Here is a 24,585-nt window from a genome sequence, read left to right as displayed (position 1 = left end):
TAGGTCTCAGAACAAGGGGGAAAAGTGTATAACTACATGAAGATGGATGTTAACTAGACGCATCGTGGAGATCACCTCACAATATATACATAGATCAAGTCATTATGCTGTATATCTGGAACTAATACATTACATGTGAATTATATTTCAATTTAAAAATATTTAAACCCAATAAATAAGTTGCTAAAAACTAAGATATAGAACCATAAAGCAACAATAAGTTAGCAGACCCAAAAGCAATAAAAAACATAATGAATGCTGTTCATTATGATTCACCATATTACTGCACAAAGTAAGAGGTGAGAAAAGAAATTAGTTACATTTAACAGTATATTCTGGAATATATGACAATTTATGGTAAGCCTTTGGTAGATCCACCATTAGCCTGCAAAACCAAGTTCTGCTTCAAAGCATCCAAAGGAATCTCTGCTGGAAAGTACATTCTACTGAATATCTGACAGCAGATGCCTAGTCCTTACCCAGAAAATTAGAAATTAGATTAGCTCAGGAAGAACTACAATAGATTTCAGTAGTACTGGTAGTGGTAGTTATCACAGTAGTAATGACGTTAAGTATTAAGGCCATCTCTTACTGAGTACTTACACATTTCTACACTTCTTATAACTCAATTTTCAAAATAACCCTAAGAAGTAAGTACTTTTAATATGCTCACTTTAGGAATGAGACTGCAATAAACTGAGGCGCCCAACCAGTGGTATACTAAACCAGTGGCAGCGGATGCAAGCCCAGGCCTTTTGGCTCTTACTCTTCATCTCCACCATGTACTTCCCTAACCTTGCCTTGGTAGCAACTAAAAAAAGGTGTGGCAGCCAGCCTTCTGTTCACTCATCATTAACTATTCAGTAATTCTGTTAGCTCTGCTTCTCACTCTCCTCTAAATGTTATCTAAGTTCCTTAAAACTCTTAGATCCATAAGTAAAAAGTGCTTCTCTCTTCATCCCTGATCCACCTCCATTACTTGTCCATTGAAAGTTAACAGAAACTAAGGGAAAAAAAACTTTTAAATAACTGACTCCGCTACTTTTAAAGAAGAAAATTCTGTGGAAAGGTATAATAAAATTGTTAAACAGAGCTTTATGGGCAATAGGTAATAATAATTATGCTTGACCAAATAGTGATAATCAAAAGTCTGTTCAAATATTTATGTAACCACAAATCAGTTTTTAAAAAGATTAGGCATACCTATATCATTTGCAAATATCCTAAAAAGCAGAATTAGTAATTCTATCAATACTTAAAAGAAGTATGTTTTTAATGCTTTATCGTATAATAATATATAGGATGGACTACACTGCACAGACAACTGGCAATAAAAAGTCACACTTTCAAAAACTATGAGCACAGCTAGGCACTCCCTGGTTTTCTGAATGTAGTATTTGTTTGGAAGAAATATAAATTGTTAACTACATATCACAAAAGCAGACAAAGAAACCCAACTGGTAGGAAATTGACACATGTAAAAAAAATAAAAAATAAAATTGCAAAGAGTCTAAATGTTTTCTAAAAACATCACATTAGAGATAAGTATGTCCTGGTTTTTAAAATCTGTACCCTATCAATCTTTTACTACCCAAGACAATATTTAGAAAGTAAAGTCCATAAAAATCCTTTGACAGGAGATAAAATACCAACATTTACTTGAATATTCTTATTTCATTCGATCTTTTCAAAATTTCTGCCTAGCTCTGAAATTAAGTTCAAAATCACTAATACATGGTCAAATTTATACAAATACTGATAAAAAATAAAATCTATATATTTGTTAGCAAAAGAAGCATATGTTGCACAATAAAGTATCAATTAACTAGAACTCAATTAAATCCTAAAATTATTAAGAATGTTTACTTTTCAACCTTGCCATTACAAGCACATAGTCATACCCACATACATACAGAGAAGGAAAAAAAATAAAACCAATATGAGAAAGTAAGATCTTACTACTGTAAGCAAATTAAATCACAAATCAGGGTATGTATTATCCAGTCCCCCATACAGTATTGTCCAATGAGAATATTCAAAGTTCCTAAGACATTGCAAGATCCCCAATAAAATCCTCAGTTCGATTGTGATTAAAACATTATACTCAGCCACAAAACAGTTACAATGACTTACAGCAAGGGCTTCAATAAAAAGCCAAAACATGCCAACAGCCAAAATAAATTCCTTCATCTATTCTTTGAAAACTCCAATTAATCAGGGCCCTTTCATGCTCTGATGCCCTAATTTTTGCACAATGAAGGAGGAAAGCAACTAGATAAGGTAGAGTGGGTTATGGGTCTAATGCTTATTCAAATATACTCTAATGGTATGTTTGCTTTTTAAAAAATTCACATTCTGCAAAATGGCAGGCTGAAAATAACAGAGCTAAGGGGAAAGTAGATTGGGGACAGACCACTGGAAAACGATACAACTTTGTCACCAGAATAGTGACAAAAACATTAATTGGTTCCTGGGATGGTAACCTGGACTGCCCAGGCAAGTAGATTAACTTGTCTGGAGGCTGCCACAAGGATTTAAAAAACAAACAAACATCAAAACAAGGCTGGGAGATGCTCAATCAATAAAAGTGGAACTCTGGACCAGAGGGGCTATTTATTCAGTGGGCCACCATTATTAGAGAGACACACAAAACAGACAGGTAAAAAAAATATCTGTGAGGAAAACTCCAGGTACAAGGACTCATACTTATTATTCTCCAATGAGAGCTAAAAGTGTTCATACTGGAAGTGCCACAGCCAAGTTTAGGGCTATTTCCTTTCCCCTGTAAGTTATAACATCACTTCTCCAACCCCATTACTATGGTTTCCTTTGCAAAGGAAAAACATCCCAAATCAAGCAATGTAATTTTTATGTTCAACTGACATAATTCTCTAATTTCTAACATGTGTGAGCAAATCCACATTATAGAAATAAAAATTTTGTACTTTAAATTATATGTTTACAAAGTGAGGCTAGCTATCCTTTTATGCTACACTTTCTTAGACCATTTTTCAACTGGGTATTTCCCTTTTCTTTTTGATTTACATGAGTTTCATAAATTACAAAATTATCAATTTGTCAAATGTGTAACAAAATTTTTTTCCACTTGATCACTTAATTTTATACTGGATTTCATGGGTTTAGGAAGATTTTTAATGGTTTAAATTTATACGTTAATGAATTCTTCATGTTTCTGGTTCCTGAGATTTAACGCCTCCCTTACATATTACCCATTCTAGTGCTATAAATAAAATAAATTTACACCTATTTTCTTCAAATACATTTATGTTTTATTTTACATTTGTCTTTGATTTACCTGAAATTGTAGCATAAAGTTTGAAGTAGAGATTCAGTCTGATTTTTTTATCTACAATTTGCTATTAACTCTTTGTAGTTTCATCTAGTTTTCCCTGCTGAGTTGAAGTGCCATCTTTATCATACAGAATACCAAATATATTTACATTGACCCTCTTTTGTATTATTCTATGTGGTTACAGGCTATGACAGAAAATATATAAAATGAAGAATGCTAAAAACAATTTAATTAAAACAGTGCTGAGAAGTGCTGCTTAAATACTTCAGCTTCCTAATATATTTTAATATTGATGACCCTCTCCCACCCCAAATCATATTTTTCAGAAATTTTACCATGTACACACATAAGAAATTAAATTACAGTTCCTATCAAAAAGAAAGAAAAAAATATTAAAGCAGGCTAAAAGGAAAAGTGAGGTATTCTTTTGAAATCAAGGGCCCATAAGACTATACCTTTTGATACACTTAGGTTGCTTCTGATAACCATTTTATAATCCATAAAGAATAAATATTAAAAAGGGTGGCCAAGTGAGCTGAAAATTAAGATCAGTGCTACTTTCATCCCAAAAAAGCAACAGACCTGGATATTTGGATTTCAAAGAACAAAGACCAAATAATTAAATGTTATGCTGCCAAATTTTTCCAGAAATAATCTCTGTGTCCTACAAAAGTTTCTCTAAAGGCTTAATGTACTGGTAATTAGGTTGCTTTCACTCCATATAAGTCTATGAACATCTTTTTTAATGTTTTTCTTTACTCTAATTTCATAAAACTATAATAAATGAAATCAAACTAGATTTAGACAAAGGGATGTAAGAGCAGACCCTATGTACAGTATCTTACAATTCTGTCAGTAATTTTTCCAAGTACTTACTTATTAAGCAATGTATGTTATGGGAGTAACGAGAATTGTCTGGGATGGTGAAGCTGCCATCACAGATGGCAACCTGACTCTCACCAAAGGGAAGCATGAAGAAACAAAGTTTATACAGTAAACATCCCAGTGCCTGTAAAATAAAGAAACATAAATATCATCAGAACTCAAGCAACCAACTTAACCGCAAGACATAAAAATAGCACTAACCCAAAAACTAAATTTGTTATTTAAAAAAACGTTTCTACAAGAAATCAATCTTTTCATAAATCATTTGCTTAATGTGCTTAATATTTGAGAAGACACCTAAGTGTATCATCTCCATATTTTTCTATCACATCTGCAGCCAGCTGGCTAAATTAATGCTATCACAGAACTCTAGATCACAAATGATCTAACAAACTAGAAGTGCCCGGTCCCTTTTAGGAAAAAAATTATACTCTCATTTCTTCCACAAGGAAAAGATATATTTAGTACATAACTAGCATAAAAACACTAACAAAGTAAACACCAGGCTCCTTCTAGAAGCATTTTAAATAAATTTACTATATAACATGTTTTAAAATCCTGGGATCCAAATATGAGAGTTAGCCAGCATAGTTAAATTTACCAGACTACCATCAATACATTTTCATCAGTAATTCACTAAGCACATGTCAGTATTTATTTCACACTATAAAAGAGTGCTAAGTCTCTATTTTTGTATATAACCCTATGATTCTTATTCTATAATTTACTAATCATATTTATACCTGGGTAATCTATATTAAAATTCAAAAAGGATAGGCTCTGTCTGCTTCACTTGCATAGCTTAATAGATATCATAGCACCAATAAATATAGTTGCTGGCAACGAAGACTTAAACTCCCTAAGAAACAAATGTCTAGCTAAGCCACTAACAGCTCAAGCTTAAACCAGAGAGTTAGCAATAAAATGTAATTTTCAGGTCAAGAAATCATTATGTTGTCACAAAAAGTGTCATCTATAAGACTTAATGGTGTAAGGAGTACTTCTAATTCTAAACAGGTTGTATAAAATTATATAGTTAGTAAACACTTATATCAACAATACTAAATTTTGCCTAAAACTCAGCAAGTCGTCCTTCCTTTGTTGAATTTTCTCCATGTATCAACTTAGCAAATGCAAGTAACAAATACTCTTAAGTTTTACAACTACTGTAAAGATCACAATATACAGAAACACCTGTGTGAGTTCAATATTATTAATTTACTAAACATAAGTTTCAATATTTTAACAGTTTTCTAATGAAAAATTTAAAGACTCTAGAAATTTCAATATATCTATTCACAGACATTACAGGTGTGTTATTTATTATGATTAATAAACTGTGAAGATTCTGAATAAAAATAACCAGTTCAATTTGGCTTAAAACAATTTATGATGCTTTTTTCTATAAATTTCAGCATGTATGCTATAAACTGAGCATAAGGCTCCCTTGACAACAGTAAAAAATACTATTAATAGTGTATTATCTGCATTAAATTACACTTTCTCCTACTCAGATGATAGTTTAGGCAAAAGAGGTCTGCATTTTAGCCAGTTTTATCTTGTCAGTCAAACCTTTAGTAATGTCTTGTGTTACAGTAAATATTGTGGGAGTTCCCATATGACAATTTTAGACAGCAATGTACTTAAAAAACATAAATCTAAAATACTCTGCTTCATATAGTATGAACACAGTGAGGTGTCCTAATTTTTTCACACCGAAGGCATTATTTCCCTGTTTATCCACTTGATATAACAAGAATTGCTCAAAAACAAGAGGGAACGAATGACCTGATTTTGGAGGCTACCACCAACCTCCATTTTCCTCATTAAAAGGTAACATGATGCCTGTCTCACCCACAATGCTGTAGCATACTTCTGTTCCACCTGAGCTAAGACAAGCAAGAAGATGACATCATGCAAATTGAACTTCTATCTCTGTCAAGCACATACACATGGACTCTGTTTTCCGATTATCTGTCTTGCTTATTTTTCATCTTTATCTTTGAGTAGCTATAACCTCAAAACTATACCCAATTAGTGGTTATAAAATTACTACCTCATATACTAATCTACAGATGGTATAAATTTTAAACTTTTCACTGAAAACATACTATGCAGCCTGACACGTACACTGTCTAGTTGAAAATGAACAACAACAAAAAAAGATTCCCTCTCCATTTTGTTAATATACGGTTGGGAAAAAAAGAGTAACTTTTTAAAAATCAACCCTTGATGATTTCAAAACAGTAGTTGAGCTATGATGTCTGTTGTTTCTTCTGCTGCTGAAATACTCTTTTAGGTAATACAGATTTCAACAGCAGTCACAAAATTAGGCCAGAAAAAACTTTCACAATCACTTCCTCTAGTATTTTCATTTTATCAATTAAGATCCAATTGAGATCCTGGCCAGGTCACTCTCCTGATTAGAGTGTCGTCCCAATATGCCCCTCTAGGTTGTGAGTTCAACCTCCAGTCAGGGCACAAACAAGAATCAATAAATGGATTCATAAATAAGTAGAACAAATCAATGTCTGCCTCCCCCATGCCTCTTTCTCTCTCTCTCATCAATAAATTTTTTTAAAAGATCCAACTGAATTTGCTTTCTACCTTATACTATAAGCCATTCAATGAGTCAAATGCTAATGTGAGAAAAGCAAACTGAATTTGAGTTATACGGAACTGGTGATTTCCACACCGCATCAAGTTAAACCAAACTTGTTCACAGGTTGAATCAATTATGTATATGGTTAAAAATTCAACTATGACAAGATTTAAGAACCACTGTTTGGTGAAAAAATATATATTATGCAGACAGGTAAAAAGATGCTAAAGATATTTTGTCTTTTTATTACCTTGCATGAATATCTGGATATCCCAACCCCAATAGGAAGAGACCAGGAGAAGAAAGCCAAGGAGATGCTCATTTGGTTTCACATATTACATTTGAGTACTTTCTGAATATTAAGTTTTAAAAACAAAATAAACATGACTTTTCTTGTAAACTCTACAACTATTTTCAAAGGAATTTTTTTTCACCATCCCTAATATACTTACTAGTGGCAGATACAAGGAGGGATCCCAAAAAAACTGGAATTGATTTATAAAAAATTGTGTATTTCTTCTTACATGTTTAAACCTCAGTCACCTCCATTTGATGTAATACACCTATTAGATGTTTTTTCCCTGCTCAGAACAGTTTTTGAACTCATGGATTTTGATGCCTTTTAGTGCTTCTACTGTTTTTTGTTTCACCTCTTCAATACTGGCAAAACATTCCCCTTTGAGGACTTTCTCCATCAGGGAAAAAAAAATTGCTTGGAGCAAGACAGGGAGAATAGGAAGGGTGGGGCACAGGAGTCATGCCGTTTTTGGTCAAACCTGCTGAACACTCAGCATAGTGTGGGCAGGTGTGCTCGTAAATCACCCATCATGAAATGGGCAAATGCATTGAAAGAGTCTTCAAAACAAATTCACTGAAGCCAAATGCAGCCTCTCACAACAATGCCAGCTGGTATACTAATACAGATGGGTTATTAAAATACTCACTTAGTGGGGGTAGGCTGTACTACAGAGGGCCCACCCTCCAGAAGATAATTCTGGGTTTTTTGGGTCCCCCTAATATAGCTAAATACTAGCTGAATTTAAATGAATTTACATTACTTTCCAGCTAGTTTATTAAATATAGCCAAAACATAGCTTACTTATGAAATGAGTTCTAAAGAGGTACTGACATTCTAACTAAGTTTAATTATATAGAAATATTATCTATCTTAATAATTCAATCCACATATAAATGCTAAATAATAAAACACCTCAATATATGTTAGTTGATATGTTTATAATTAGAAAAAAAGTTTTACTCGTGTTAATTTCCTAAAATACTCCAGAGAATTGTAAGTGTAATTACTTAAGAGCTATGCCCAGCATTTTCATAAAGTGGGCAATCAAAATTCCACTCAATCAGCCCTGGCTGGTGTAGCTCAGTGGATTGAGCGTGGGCTGTGAACCAAAGCTTTGCAGGTTCAATTCCTAGTCAGGGTACATGCCTGGGTTGCAGGCCATGACCCCCAGCAATCGCACATTGATGTTTCTCTCTCTATCTCCTTCCCTTCCCTCTCTAAAAATAAATAAAATCTTAAAAAAAAATCCACTCAATCAAAAAATGTTAACACATATATAATTTAAACTCTTAAAATTATCATGGCAAAAAGTTTTATTATATAGAAGTCCTTTATTTTCTTTTTTATACCTAAGCTTTCCATCCCAGGATTAAGAAGATAAAATATTCTAGTATTTTTCATCTCCTGAATAAGTAGCTCTACATATACCACTCTTCTACTTATTAGGAAACACCTTTTGGGGGGCAGTGGGCAAATAGTCAAGTCAACTCATTTGTTTAAATTTGGTTAGGGAAAATGTTAACCTTTCTTGGCCTTACCCAGATATCAGCCTTGGTGGTGATGGGTTTTCCTCCATAAAGGTTGATCATTTCAGGGGCTCTGTATGACAGAGTTGTATACCTGGCAGTAAATAAGTAAAATGGAATGGAGATATATATACGTGTGTATATATATATATATTTTAAAAAAGACAGATACTACATTGATTCTACATAAAATACTGCAAAAAACTTTTCAATTCAATAACATTAGATAAGAATATTATTATTTTTAAAAGTCACTGAAAGTCCATCAAGAATTAAATAATACAAAGCATGTATATACATTTTTATTTAACAAGTGGAATAGTATCTCTAATGATAAAAATCTTACTTCTCGTTAGTACAAAAATCTTAAAGAGACAATGTATTAGAAACATAGTTTTCCTTGAATTTATTTGAAATAATATAGTTTGACTATTAAAATGTCCTTATAAAATATTTCAATCAATTCAAAAGTAAAACTTGCATTCTTTCAAAAAATTACTTTATATGTTTATTAAGGAGTTTGTTTCTATGGACTCTAACATACTTCCTTGCTCATGGTAGTAAATCTCCTTTAGGTTTGTTTTCATAATTGTTGTTTTAAAAATAACACAGGTGTCATCATTCTAACTATACTAATTATGTACAATTCTAATATTCACTGTCATCACAAACTACATAATTGGAATTATAAGACACTGTGAAAATTTACCAACATAAAAACCCCAAATACATTTTGAACAGAATATTTTGTTGAAGCAGAGCTCAATTTCATGGTAGAAATTACCAAAATAAGGAAGGACTTCCTATATCATGGCATAATTTAAAATTCATTTTGAGTGTTAAAATATTTTATTTTACATAAAGTATCTTAAAGGTTAACAATCTTACTTTTTCCAATGACCCTGACTGGGGTGACATGCTGAATGATACTACTAGAGTAGCAACCTAAGAAGCCAGAACATGAACTGCATGTAGGCAGGACTTTCGTTCACAGATCTCCTGCAGCACCAACAACAGTGTCCACTACACTGTAGTCCCTATGTAATAAACATCTGTTACTGAGTAAATGGTTAGGCCATTAACTCTTTAACTGAGCCACAAAGTACAAGAACACCCTCATAGCCTACATTTATTACTAATGCAAAATTTTACTGAACCTTAACTGTATACTTCAGATCTCAGCAACAAGATATAAAACCTAGCTTGAGCAGAATTTTATAGCAGCCATTATATATAACAATCCAATCATTTTTAGGAATTAGCCTCAACCCCAGGAAGCAAGTTCAATAATTTATTGTTAAGTTTTGGGGACATTTATGTTTACTAAAGAGTTTGTTTTTATGGAATCTAGCATAATCATCATAAGCTAAGTTCCCTGAGTAGAAATATGCAGTCAAGAAATCTATAGTGTTATATAATAAATGAGCCAAAGTCTACTTGGCTCATTTCAAAATGTATCAGCTCTGCTTGAGCTATTTCAAAATATAAATTGCAATTCAAATTAATAGCTCCTACAGAGTCTTAAAAAATCAAGAATTTGTGAAGTGGACAACTTATAAAAGGCAACTACTTAGAAATTCCTATTCTGACAGATATTTCTGCATTCTGTATCATTCTATTAAAGTAATCTAAGATTTATAAACAGTTCCATTTTCTAAAATTAGAAAACAGAAAAGTCACAGAAAAATCTTTACAGGTAATGTAGCAGCCATAGAAAGTACAAGATTTAAAAACATAAAGCAGATATGACTTATTTTTCTACCAGAGAGCTTTCTAGAACACTATTAAAGTAACACCATTTCAGCAGAGTTTTCAATGCATACAGAAATCAACTTCCTAATATTAAATATAAAGTAAAAGTTTATATTTTATGTTTTCAAGTAATTTTCCTAACAAGACAAATCCTCGGTATTAGTAAAAACACAAAGAGCTTAAATGAACTCAATAATTACTGAAAATTCCCTTTAATAATTTCACTAATTACTATAGCTTATTTAACAACTTTCTTGATAAATGTGTTTACAATGTAGATGAAAAACTTGTATCCATGGTAAAATGTATTTCCTATCGAGCTAGATCAGACATAAATGAATTAATATCTATGGCATAAAAATATTTTGAAGTAATCTATGAATGGAATATCTATAATATGTATTAGTAGAGTTGAACACAGGCCCAAGTTAACTAAAATTCCCTTAAGAAAACACAGTAAAGATGAACACTTACTTTTTAATTTCTTCTTCTACTACATTAACTCCATCTTTTTGAGGATTAAGAAATTTGTTAGTGGCACTGCCAAAATCACAAAGTACATAGTTTCCACCATCATTCAATAAAATATTTTCCACCTTAAGAGAAGAAAATCAATTAATTCGTACTATTTCAAAATGAAAACTATTTTCTTACAACCATGACCTTACTAAATAAACACTGAAGGGTTTGTGACACACATATATATAGATATATACAAATATACATATCATACACATATATATACATGGTACCTCAAATTATGAGGAAGGTCAAATGAACCACACTAAAAATATACTACTCTATTATCTCTACTGCTTCTCTAAGAACACGAAAGTGTTTCTCTAATCCCAGGATGATCTGTGTAGGGAACAAAAAACCCTAGATCCTCTCTGAAGGTGCTTCAAGGAAAGAAAAGAACTTGTAGCAGTCAGAATCTATACTGTAACTCCATTTGTTCCCATTTCTGTCACTTTATTTTATCTGCAGGCAAACAATAGCAAAAGCCATTAAAATTCTACCTCTGACTCCTAATACCATTTTTATCTAAAATACTGCACTGAAAAAGACTTGACTTAATGTCTCAATTTGGAGAATAGAGTTGTAGTTAACTTAAGTAAACAAATTCATGCGGTTTCTAGAACAAGGAAGTATATATTCATAGCCCAGCTCTGCTACTCACTAGCATGCATACCCTTGAATAATTTGCTTAACCACTCTGTGCTTTAGTTTCCACACCTACGAAATGGGAAAGGTAGTATCTATTATTGTAAAAATTAAATTAATTAAAACATGTAAAGTGCTTAGAACAGTACCTGGAATAAAGTAAGCACTCAATAAATGATACCATTTTTATTACATTTTTCCACAATATTTTTATTTTTATAACACAGTCTTGGACAGCATTTCAATTTCTCTCAATTCCATCAAAATACTTACATTACTGTTTATCATTTTTCCTCTAGATTTCATATTAGTCTACGACGTAAAAGATTTACACAAAATAAAGGTTTGTACAAGAAATCTAAAATGTTTGCTTAAATTTACACACAAAAAAGAAATACGCATATGCAATATGGCCTATACAAAATTACACAGTTTTACACAGTTTTTATTACACAGTTTTCTTTTCTGGTTTTAAATTATTAAGCCTCACTTGAAAATATCTACATGAAAAAAGTTAATGATTTGCCCTGGCTGGTGTGGCTCAGTGGATTGAGTGCCAGCCTGCGAACCAAAGCGTCACCAGTTCGATTCCCAGTCAGGGCACATGCCAGGGCTGTGGGCCAGGTCCCCAGCAGGGGGCAAGTGAGAGGCAACCATACCTTCATGTTTCTCTCCCTTTCTTTCTTCCTCCCTTACCTTCTGTCTAAAAATAAATAAAATCTTTTTTAAAAATAGTTCATGATTTTTAGTAATTTTTAATAATCTAAAAAGTCATACCAAATTATTAGGAAAAAGTAAAAGTCGCATTTCAAAAGAACTGAAATAAACTATACTAGTTACCCAAATTAAGGGACAGAGGTCTACAGTCATGCATTTCAACCTTGTCTTAACTTATATCCTTTTACCATAGGTTCCCTGGATGATGTTTTCATGGTTACAACTTATATTCTAAATAAGATCCTCTATTCTCTTGTATCATAAAGAGTGTTTTATTATTAACTTTCATAAATTTTGTGTAATCGGTCAGAATTAGGATTCATTCCTTCATTAAATATTAATTATTGAGAACACACTATAAACCAGGCTCTGTTCTAAATGCTTGAATACATCAATACAAAAGAGAAAAATCCTGGTGCACATGGAGCTTATATTTTAGTGGAAGAGAAAAGAAAATAAACAGTAGGCCTAACACATAAGAAAATTATATAGTATCTTAGATAATGACAAGTGATAATAAAAGGTAGAGCAAGTGGGAAAGAAGAATGTTAGGTTGCAATTATAAATGAGGCAGTACAAGGTGGAACTCACTAAGGTGAATCTCCATAAACTTGAAGCAGAGAAAGGGATAGTATTGTGGGTATCAAAGACGACACCTATAGTTTTGTTGATGTTATTGTTTTAATCCTTACTCGAGAATATGTTTATTCATTTTAGAGAGAGAAAGGAAAGGAGAGGGGGAGAGGGAAACATGGGTCAGTTGCATTCCATTCGCACCCCAAATGGGGATCCAGCCCACAACCTTTGGTGCACAGGACAATGCTCCAACAAACTGAGCCACCCAGCTAGGACAACACCTACGGTTTTACAGGATATGTGTACTGATATCTCTAGCAATATGATACCAGGAATGCTTAATCTCTTTGGAGAACTTTTTCCAATGTAGCAAATGGGTATCATATTCAGAGTGTACTAACAGGTAACATAAAGTGATCTTAAAGATAATCACCACCAAATTCCCAGTCGTTAGATGGCCTCAGGAAATGAAGCAGGAAACATGGACCAATGTCAGTGCTGGTGATAAAAACTGGTTTAGATGAAAACAGCCAAAGAAAATTTTAATTTGGAAGTTTAAAATGCATTAATCCATAAGTAGTCTAAAGTTCCTACCTTCAGGTCCCGATGAATTATTGGAGTCTGACACTGATGTAACCTTGCAACAGCTTCACAGGTATCGCAGAATATCTGTAACACTTCCGGTTCCGTAAAACCTGTCTGCAGCTTCTTATTCATCTGATTCACTACTTGCCCAGCTAACCAAAAAGTAATTTTGAGAGGACATATTTTTAATAAATGCAGTCTATCACAAAAAAGTTAAGAGAAGCATTATGGTCTCAGGTACTGGGAAATTGGCTTTTTCATTATTCCCCTAATAAGGATACTTATTACACCATTAAGTACTGATTCAATGAAATACATTTTTTCACATTTTTCATTTTAACATGAGAAGATCTTAGATAGATAATATCCCACTAATGCTATGCCTTTTTTTTTTTTTTTTTAGCATTTTAACATCTATGAAATCAGGGGAGTATACATCATTGACAGCATCATGGGGTTTTAAAATGTTTATTCCATTCTGTGCTAGTTATTGGGTAAACAATGATGAGCCCCCCCCCCCAAAAAAGTTTCTATTATCATAGAATTCATAGTCTAAAGGCAGAGATAAACATTAAACAAACTCACAAATAAAACACATCATAATTATGCACAGTAAGAATAATAGGAGAGAAACCTATATAAATTGGTGAAGGATGGGGAAGAGAAGATATCAGATAAGGCCTAAGGAAGTGATATTTCTGTTGAGAACTAAGAATAGGTAGGAATTAACCAGGAAGAGATTCGAAACAAAAGCAAGATAGTCCTAGGAAGTGGCAATTACAAAGGCATCCAGTTGGGAAGGAGCTTAATGACTTCAAATAGCCTAAAGAAAGCCAATGTGTATATGGTCTAGAAAGCAGAGAAGAGAGTAAGGTGAGATGATGACAACATAGCAGATAGCAATCAGAAATACTTAGCATTGTAACTTAAGAACCAAGGAAACTCTGGACGTGACTTTTCAAACCTTTTCCTGGATTGGGGGAAAAGGGAATCACAAGAGTGGAAATGGAGAGATGGGTTAGGACGCTAATACTCTAAACCAGGTAAGGGATGCTAAAATCAAATAGCCACACAAGATCCCTGAGAGGCGGTCTAATGATGGAAATTCTTAATTATTCAAAAGTTAACAATCGTTATATTTTAAGAATACAAGTAAATATGTGGCTCATTCAGAAACTATTCTAATAAAAATCAAGTTCAGGAATTTAAAAAGGCAAGCTAATGCTAACTTGAAACTTTAACACACTTGAAAAAAAATTAAAAATAAATAAATAAATAAATAAATAAAAATGTTTGCTATTTTGAAATCCGTCAGAGTGTGCATGCACACCTATTCCTTTTATTATTACTGTCTAAACAGCATTCTCATGTATTTTCTGAAATGGGCTTTTTTCTAAGAATTTTAGAGCAAAAAGAACATGGACTTTCACCTATCAATCTCCAGCTCTCAGAAAACTCAAGTCTACTTGGCTGTAATTTGTTCAGGGCATCTCTGAAGAGCAAGGCACCTGACCAGGCAGCAGTTTCTTTCATCCTCTTGTCAGACATCCTGACTCACTTTGACCCAAAATTAAACAAGATGAAAAATGTTTTCTTGGTATTCATTTACATTCTTGAAATACCATTTCAAAGCTAAAGAAATCAAAACCTTAAACTCACTCCACCTCTTCTAAAGGTTCGATGTTGTAGTGAGTAGAATAAATTTTAAACAAATGTTAACCCTCTTGCTTCCATTCAGAGATCTTTGAGCTAGAAACCTTGAATCACGAAATTCAGGTCCCCCCCCAAAAAGCTAAAAGCTATATTTTGAGCTGCATTTCAAATGTAGACACACACAAAAATTTTATTATTCAAAATCAAGCTCTTCCGAAAATTACATTAAAGTAAGGTTATTCTAATGAAAAGATTAAAAAATATGTACTGAATGAAGGTCTTTTAAAACAAGATGCATACAGCTGTCAAATCTTCCCTATTTTTCAAACAGATATCATTTCCTAAACAAAAGCTTTTATTCTCTGCCAATTTCATCACTAAAAAAGTCGGCATTTTCCTAACCTCTTACAGTGGTCATCCAACAACCTTCCTATGTCATTATACGACAGAATAAGACAGAAGTGGCAGGCCTTATGACCCTCACATGCTCCACTTGCCCTTTTGTATTTCTACCATCTCCATGCAAAAAGCATCCCCAGGACAGCTTGTTAGTGCCCCGAAGAAGACAAGGAATGTGTGAAACCAGCCCCAGCAACCCCACTGGCACATGAGCAAGCTCAGCCAAAATGAGTAATGTCATCCCACCAAGTTCAGTCTAGAAAAGTTGACCCACGATACACAAACAATAATAGCTGTTGTTTTATGGTACTGAGTTTTGTAATGTTTTATTGTCAAGCAAAAGCTAACAGATACGTTATTCATAAAAATTTCTGTAGAACACCTCCTACCAATAAAAGCTCTTTTCATAAAATACAAATATACTCCAAATACCAACTATAATTCCTATAAGTTTGGCACCTAATCTCTCTTTAACCTATGCCTCAGAACACTGGCAAACTAGGCAGTGCCACACCATGAGCCTGCAGATACCTAACATTAGACAAAAGATGACTGTAAACATTTGATATCTGAAACCATGGTGAGGTAGGAGGTATTTAACACATTCTTCTACTTTCTATATAGTTTTATCTCTACATAATCAAAACCAATGTACTTGAACTATACATACATAAAACTGATTCCTCACTGAAGTATTTTCATTCTTCAACTATTTTATATAAAACAATTAGCTTTTACAGAGGAAGTAAGGGAAGAGCATTTATTTGCCCATTCCCTACCCCTCCAACCCACTGGAAACTTATCTTACTGATTCATCTGAGAAAAGGAACTGATGAGCATGCTCTATTCAGATCCTCTGGACTTCTTCTTTTAATATATAACTGTCTACTCGGGTACCTTCTGATCTGTAGTGCATACAGTAAGTTTGTCTGGTAAAACATTAAAAATAAAAGTTCTAACACAATGGAGAGGGCATTATAGCAAATAGAAAAATTCCAGAAATAAACAAATGCAAGAAACAGAATAAAAATCTTTTTAGAAGCTGCAACTAATATCAGTAAAAAACAAAATACGTACACCTAAAACAAGAGCAAGGTGTATTTTAACAAAGAACAACATGAAGAGAACAAGAAAGAGTTCTTGGAAATTAAAAATAACACAGCAGAAATACATATTTCTGTAGGGGAACTGAAAGATAAATGTAAGGAATGTTCCCAACACAATTAGAATAAAAAGAAAAAGAAAAGAAATAAAACCAGAGGAGCAATCAATCCAGGAACCTAATATCCTAAAATGAAAAGTCCAAAAAAGAGAGAACAGAGAATATGAAAGAGAAAAACTAAGTGCCCAGAAAAAAAAAAAAAAAAAAAAACAAAAACCCGAATCACCCATAACCAAGGCACATATAACTTAAAATTTTAGAATGCTGGAGATAAAGGAAAAGATTCAAGAAGTGTCCATGGGAAAAAAACAGGTCACACAAAAAAACGGAGGAATCATAATGTATCCAACTTGTAGGGAAAAAATGAAATAAGGCTTTCAAAATTATAAATCAAAATTATATCTAACCTACAACTTTTTATCCAGCCAAATTAACAAATATGGGTGCAGAATAAAATTATTTTTATATATGGAAGGTTTCAAAAATGTTTTTACCCATAAATCCATTACCAGAAAGCTACCGAAAAATGTACTCTGCCAAGGTAGTTATAAAAACAAGTGGGAGGCATGAGTAGAAGGGAGCCTAAGACAGGAGGAAGGCAAAGGGAATTCCCAGAATGACAACTAAATGCTGTTCAAAACTAAACAAAGTTAAGTCTCCCAAAAGGATGTTCCTAAGGAAAGAAAAAATGAAACTGACACAATATTAAAATATTTAAACATATTGCACAAAAATTTACATTGGGGAAGGTGGTGCCAATATACTAATATGTATAAAGAAAATAAAGCAAGTAAAAATTGACATAATTATTAACTCCAAGATAAATAAAAAGAAAGAAAATACAATTACAGACTATTACATGTCACAGTTTAATGGCAAATAAAATAAACACTGATTATTAATTCAATCTAAAAAATGAGACTATACTACACTGACAGTAAAATCCTCATCTTTTCTTGGAGATACTATCTAAAATATGAAAACAGAAAATGAGGACTGTGAAACTTGCAAAAGCCCAGAATCACATTATTTCCCCTAATTTTTTAAGGTCCTTCTTTTTCTTTCATACTCTAAAGATCTCACTAAAACTACCAACTCTCCTCTACATAATGCAGTATAGAAATACAGAAGTAAATATGAGGAGAAATATCTCAAGGATTATGATATAATTTAGCCATAGCTTAACAGATCTACTATTTGACTTTTTAAAATATATAAATGAATAACTGATCAAAATAAAAATTTCATGTAAAACAAAGCTTGTTGATTCAAACCAGATTTTTAAAACTGTTCATTTTTAAAAGCAAAAGAATGCCTTCCTTAAAACAAATTGTCCCCTAAAAATGGAAGTTCATTTGGCTTCCCTTTTAAAACATCTTCTGGATGACCATTAATTAAACTCACCCAGGGTTATAATTATGCCCAATTCAACTGTTTTTAATCCAGCTAAGAATCAGAACAAAAAATGCTAGAATTCAGAAAAGTGAGGTAGAGAAAATCCATATCTTCTCCTTATCACAATGCTTCACAGTAGAGATATGAATAAAAGAAAACATCTAACTTCTTATATAAGAAAATAAGCTATAAATACACTGCAATAGACATTATAATATTAACTCACTTTAGTTCCCTCTGTCCTCCCTCCTTACAAGAATGAAGTAAGAGAGAACATATTTCTCCATCACCACTACCATCATCCTTCTCCTCCAACCTTCAGGAAATGACAAGAGTCTCTGGTATCACAAATAACAATGATAACTGTCTTAAGAGAATCCAAATATAAGCCAGGACTCCCTAGAACCCAAATTGCCAGACATAGTCTGAATTTTTTAAGTTTGAAATAGTTTAATTACCCCCCGGCCTTCACACATTAAAGTAAAAAAAATTTCAGGGAATTTTCTTAAGTTAGCATTATTCTTATAGCATCCTATACAAGTAATTATTTATTTTAAGAAATACCACAGTAGGTCCAAATAAAATGTGGTTTTCTATCTTCTGATATTTACAAACAAATTCCAAAATATGAAATAATACAAGTTTATAAAAATTATAGATAAAAATATATTCCCTAAATTACATTTAATATGTTGAAAGATAACATGGTAGACTGGTGGAAAAATACCTTCTAACACTAATATTGATATATTATGTTTTTCTTGATTGGATTCTAAAAGGACTAGATTGGAAGCATGAAGTGCAGGTGCTCTTTACCTGCTTAGATTTCCTGTTTTAAATCCAACAGCATCTTTCCTTGTCATTTACCTAGACTAGGTTTTAAATATTTTTTTAACAACTTGAGTTTTGTTGGAGTTTTTTTAAGATCATATTTACTTATTTTTAGAGAGAGAGGAAGGGAGGGAGAAAGAGAGGAAGAGAAACATCAATAGGTTGCATCTCTCACACTGCCAATCGGAGACCTGGCCCACAACCCAGGCATATGCCCTGACTGGGAACTGAACTGGTGACCTTTTCTCACACTTTGGTCTCCAGGACAATACCCAATCTACTAAGTCACACCAGTAAGGGCAGTTTTAAATAATTTTAAGAGCATTCCTTAATTACACAGATAATTAAAGTTGAGATTGCAATAACTGTCTACAATAAGGTGACACCTAATAACCCATTTTAAAGCTATTATTTTTTAGTATAAAGCAAATGCAGACAAAAAACTTACCTCGACAATATTCCATTAAGATAAGCACTTCCCAAACATTATCACTAATTGAATTAACAGCACAGTCCAGATAACCCACAATATTTTTGTGTCCAGATAGCTCTTTCTATAAAAAAAAAACAAAATTTTAAGAATCAGAAAAATATACATTTTAAAGCTCTATCATTAATAATAGTTTTAAGTCTAAATTAATGTTTTTAAAGAATTTCAAAAATTAAAACTCAGGCATGAGTATAGAATCTGACATATTTCAAAAAGGTTTCTACAGTTCCAATGGAAAGTACTTAACATTTGACCGTCATTTTCTGACAAGCAAATTATTCAGTGAATATTTATTTTTTAATTCAATCATGAAGAAAGATGGTTCACTCAAAAGTAATAGTCTCCAAAAGTTAGTGTGCAAGATAGCCCTTAGGGACTCAAGGATAAAATATTTACTATAGAATACCATAATTTTTACTATATTTACTTTTATCTTAAAAATATAAGCTCTAATACAGGGGCTGGCAAAAGTAGGTTTACAGTTGTAAGTACAGGAAACACAGAATTTATTCTTGTATTATTATTTATTAATTATTGTATTTTTCCTACAAACAACTGTAAACCTACATTTGCCAACCCTTGTATTTATGAAATAACTATTATGCTCATTTGCTTGTTTTGCATGCAATGTACTGCAGTTAACATGTACCTACTTAAGTGGATTTTAAAATGTATGTACTATTAATAATATAAAAAGTCAAAAAGTGGCCTAAAAAGATTTCTGTAAAGAAACTATAAAGATAATGCTAATAATACAAATACAAGGAAATAAGAAAACGGCAAATCTCACACTTTTGGCTCACAGTAAGAGATAACCATCAGCACAAATTACTGAGGTTTAAAATAATGATGATATAATTAGGTTTATGTAAAAATTAAAAGACAATTATCAAGAATACTATTTTAAATAAATTTACATCCACTATCATTAATAAACCTAATTTTAACTGTGCAATATAACCTGAAATATTTTCAATGGCAGCTAAATATGTCATTAATTCATAAATAAATATACATAATGGGAGATAGGTCATCAAAAAAAGTTGGAGGACCACTGCTCTAAAGAGCTGATCTCCCTAAAATAACTTGTTCAAAAGCATAAGATTTAAGCATTGCTACTGTTGATGATGACTATGACAGTGAACCCCCCGCCCCCTGCCAAAAGGCAAAACTTATAAAAAATTGTGTATTTATTCCTCCATGTTTAAACTTCAGTCACCTTCCAAAAACTCTCCATTTGATGCAATACACCTATCAAGACTTTTTTTCCAGTGCTCAAAACAGTCTTTGAACTCATCAATTTGAATGCATTTTAGTGCTTCTGTTGTTTTTTGTTTCATCTCTTTCTTCCACTTCAGCAAAATGTTTCCATTTGAGGACTTTTTTCATCAAGGGAGAGATCAGGTGAATAGGGAGGGCTAGGCATTGGGGTCATGCCATTTTTGATCAAAAACTACTGAACACTCAGTGCAGTCTGGGCAGGTGTGCCTGTAAATCACCCATCATGAAATGAGCAAACGTGTTGAGTCTTCAAAAAAATTCACACAGCCTCTCCCAACAACTCCAACTGGTACACGGATACAGGTGGGTTCCTAGAACACTCACGTACCAGGGGGAGCCTGTACTGAAAGGGGCCCGTCCTCCAGAAGATAAAAAGATAATTCCAGTTGGGGGGGAGGGGCCTGTATTTTTATGTCTCTAAATTATAAACATTCTACTAAAGGAAGAATTACGGCACAAAAATACCATATCTGGTTCAAGTTAGAGAACTTGGCCTAAGATTCCCCAGTTATCTTGGGGTAAATCTTTTTACTCTTTATGCTTATAGTCTTACCTTAAAGAAAGTAAATTTCAAATGTAAGGAATAGGGACAACCAAAGCAGAATTCAGACAAGCCAGATTGTATAAAGGTGCCCATCTTCAAACAAAGGAGTCAAAATAGGTGTGATAATAAAGATGTCGATAAAATAAGAAATCCACCTCTTAGCAGTAGAACTGACAGTAATAACAAGTATGGGAAAACAAGGATATGGAAAAACTGTAACATTCATATATAAATGTCTGACCAATATTGCTATACACCTAAAATAATACAATATAGAATGTCAAATATAATTGAAAACCGAAAATGAATTGTTTAAAAACTAGAAAGTGCATATATTGGTGGCATGAATATAAAATGATTCAGCCACTGTGGAAAACAGTATGATTGTTCCTTAAAAAGTTAAACACAAAATTATCATATGACTCAGCAATTCCACTCCCAGACATATACCCAATAGAACTGAAAACAGGTACTCAAACAAAAACATGTAACACACATAATTCATAGCAGCACTATTCACAACAGCTAAAAGGTAGAAACAGCCCAAATGTTCATCGATGCTTTTTTTAAAAAGTCCAACAACAGATAAACAAACAGGATATACATAAGTGCAGTGGAGTATTATTCGGCCATAAAAATGAAGTACATACTATAATGTCACTAAACCTCAAAAACATGTTAAGTGGAATAAGCCAGACACAAAAGGTCACATAGGACATAACTCCATTTATATTAATTATTCAGAACAAATAAATCCACAGAGACATAAGGTAGATGGGTGGCTGTCAACAGCTAAATCAAGAGGGGAATAGAATGCAACTGCTTAATGGGAAGAGGGTTTCCTTTTGAAGTGATGAAAAGATTTTAGAACTAGATTGAGGTGGTAGTTGCATAAACATTGTGAATATACTAAATGTCACTGAACTATTCACCTTAAATGGTTATATTATTGAGAACTGCACCTCAATAAAAAATTTTAAATGTATATGTATATATTAGACCTTGAAATGCAGTTGATGTAGAGGAAGAAGAGAACAGACAAAAGAAGGGAGGAGGAGGGAGAGTGGGACAAAATTAACAGAAGCCATCTGGAGCACTGAGAATAAGCAACCCTAAAAAAAAGGGAATTTTTACTTTGTAATGTTATTTTTTTTTACTGCTTAGTTAACTGAGTTACTGAAATTTTCTTTAGTGGTCTATTAAAATATTTTCACATTTCCTAATATATATTTATTTATTTTTAAAGATTTCATTTACTTATTTTAAGAGAGAAGAAAAGGGAGGGAGAAAGAGAGAAACATCAATCCATTGCCTCCCGCATGCCCCCAACTAGGGACCTGGCCCACAGCTCAGGCATGTGCGGTGATAGGGAAATCAAACCAGCAACCTTTTGGTTTGCAGGCTAGTGCTCAATCCACTGAGCCACATTAGCCAGGGCCTAATATTTAAAAGGAATTTTTCTTTTGCTGAAGGATACTTTACATACTGCAGAGTACACCAAATAAACTGAACTTTATACATGATTTTAAAAATAAAAAGCAAAACTAATTATTGTCTGTGAATATAAACACATACTAATAAATATACTGAACACTCATATGAGTGGTAAACATTAAACTCAGGACAGTGGTTTCTTTTTAGATAATTTTCCAAGTTAATTTAATGATTTCCAACAGCTTTCATAGATGTGCATAAAGCAATAAGCAGCATGCTTAAAACCTGGTTAATGCCATAGAGCAAAACCAAAGGAAAACACACCAAATTTTTAAACATAATTATGCTTTCACTTACCATAATTTTAATTTCCCTTTTACAAATGTTGAGGTCTGGCAAGTTGTTGACATACATTCGCTTCAATGCATGGCGGGTTCCACCATGAGTCCGCACCAGGAAAACTGTGGAAAATCCACCTAGAAGGACAAGTACCAATTAATTAAAAAGAATCAGCAGCTACTGCCAAAATCATGTATTGAATATAACGTTGATTGTTCTCAATTAATGTCTCAATTTGACTGCTGTCAACTTCAACTGGTCTCCCCAACCATGGATCACCATCCAGCAAGAACTCTCCAGCATGAAACTCCACAAACCACTCTTGACACATTCAATCAGTCACAGCACCTTCTCCACACACTGCACCCATCTTTTTTTTTTTTTTGCATTTCAGTTGCATTTTTACCTTTCTTGAAAGAATAAAGCATAATATGCCAAAAATGTATATTTTCTTCCATCTTCAATATTAAAATGGCTATATAAAAATTCACCAATTTTGTTAAGCTTTTTTAAAAACACATGCGAATTTGACAACTGTCATGATACAAATCTAACAACATTGTTTTGAATGCAGTTAAAGACAACTAAGCTCTGCTAGAGCCACCTTACAGAAAAAAACAAAAGAACTTGTTGGCCAACCCAATAATACCAATGAAGAGCATAATCTCAAAGGGAAATCAACTAACTATACCCAAGATAAAAATAAGAACACTCAGCAACTAGTAGATTAGACTGAAACCCATGACGCTGGCTTCCTCTGCCATCATGAGGTAGCACTTAGAGAACATCCTTCTCAAATGAATATGCATGTGTGCTAAAGGTTAAAATACTGAATTTTCACTTTCCATGTGAATACCTTTTATATGGTATGTGGAAAATGTCACATATAAATATTATAGTTTGGCATATACTAATGATTGCCTACCCATCAGCCTCTGCCTCTCCTGTGATACCAAAACACTAATGTTGTTTAAGATGAGACATAAAGGATATTTATTGTGTGGGTCCCTCCTCCATTTCCAGGGGATGAGCCAATATTGTTCTGAGGTGATAATAGGAATCCTATTTCCTCTTGTCAGTAACTGACTTAGGACTGGGTATGGAACTGGTTTTACTTAATGGGAGATAAGAGAAAGTTTGCTGAGGGTTGCAGGGAAAGATTTTCTACCCAGAAAAAAAGGAGAGACTTGTGGAAAAGGTCCTACTCATTCTTCCAGTTTTGGGATTTTATTGCATAAGAACATGATGTTTAGACTTATTGCAGCTATCTGTGGCCATGATGGGGAAAAGAAAATCAGAGAAAAAAATGATCCAATTAGAATACTGAATTAGATAACTGTAGAACCACCTCCTTCCAGAACTCTTATATGAGACAATAAATGTCCTCATTAGTATTTACATCACAGTTATTCAGACAATCTTTGTTAACTGACCTGACAAAGTATTGTATCTGAAACACACAGTAAGTATCCTAAAGAACAGTTACTTCCGACACACCTAAACAAAGATTTCCACCTGAAGTTTTAAAAACTCATGTTGGCATAGAATATTTATAGCTTAATTAGAGTTTAAAACAGAAGGTAGTGTGTATCACTTTTATCAATTTGACAGCCCTTACAAAGAAGCATCCTGAGCAATG

At 33.0% G+C, this 24,585-nt stretch overlaps 1 protein-coding gene across 2 annotated transcripts in view; it reads right to left on the bottom strand.

Moving 5' to 3' along the window:
* BMP2K (BMP2 inducible kinase) overlaps nucleotides 1-24,585 on the bottom strand; it is a 124,629-nt gene that overhangs the window by 56,826 nt on the left and 43,218 nt on the right. For both annotated transcript variants that reach the window (XM_028507648.2, XM_028507650.2), the window contains exons 2-7: nucleotides 22,965-23,083; nucleotides 19,307-19,412; nucleotides 13,428-13,570; nucleotides 10,851-10,972; nucleotides 8,637-8,718; nucleotides 4,190-4,322 (exon numbers count right to left, since the gene is read on the bottom strand). In XM_028507648.2, the coding sequence (XP_028363449.1) occupies nucleotides 4,190-4,322; nucleotides 8,637-8,718; nucleotides 10,851-10,972; nucleotides 13,428-13,570; nucleotides 19,307-19,412; nucleotides 22,965-23,083 (705 nt within the window). The remainder of the gene's footprint in view (nucleotides 1-4,189; nucleotides 4,323-8,636; nucleotides 8,719-10,850; nucleotides 10,973-13,427; nucleotides 13,571-19,306; nucleotides 19,413-22,964; nucleotides 23,084-24,585) is intronic.

This window comes from Phyllostomus discolor, chromosome 1, assembly GCF_004126475.2.
Source record: "Phyllostomus discolor isolate MPI-MPIP mPhyDis1 chromosome 1, mPhyDis1.pri.v3, whole genome shotgun sequence".
NCBI lineage: Eukaryota > Metazoa > Chordata > Mammalia > Chiroptera > Phyllostomidae > Phyllostomus > Phyllostomus discolor.
Note: the sequence above shows the minus strand (reverse complement) of the source record. Positions and strands in the feature narration are given on the sequence as shown.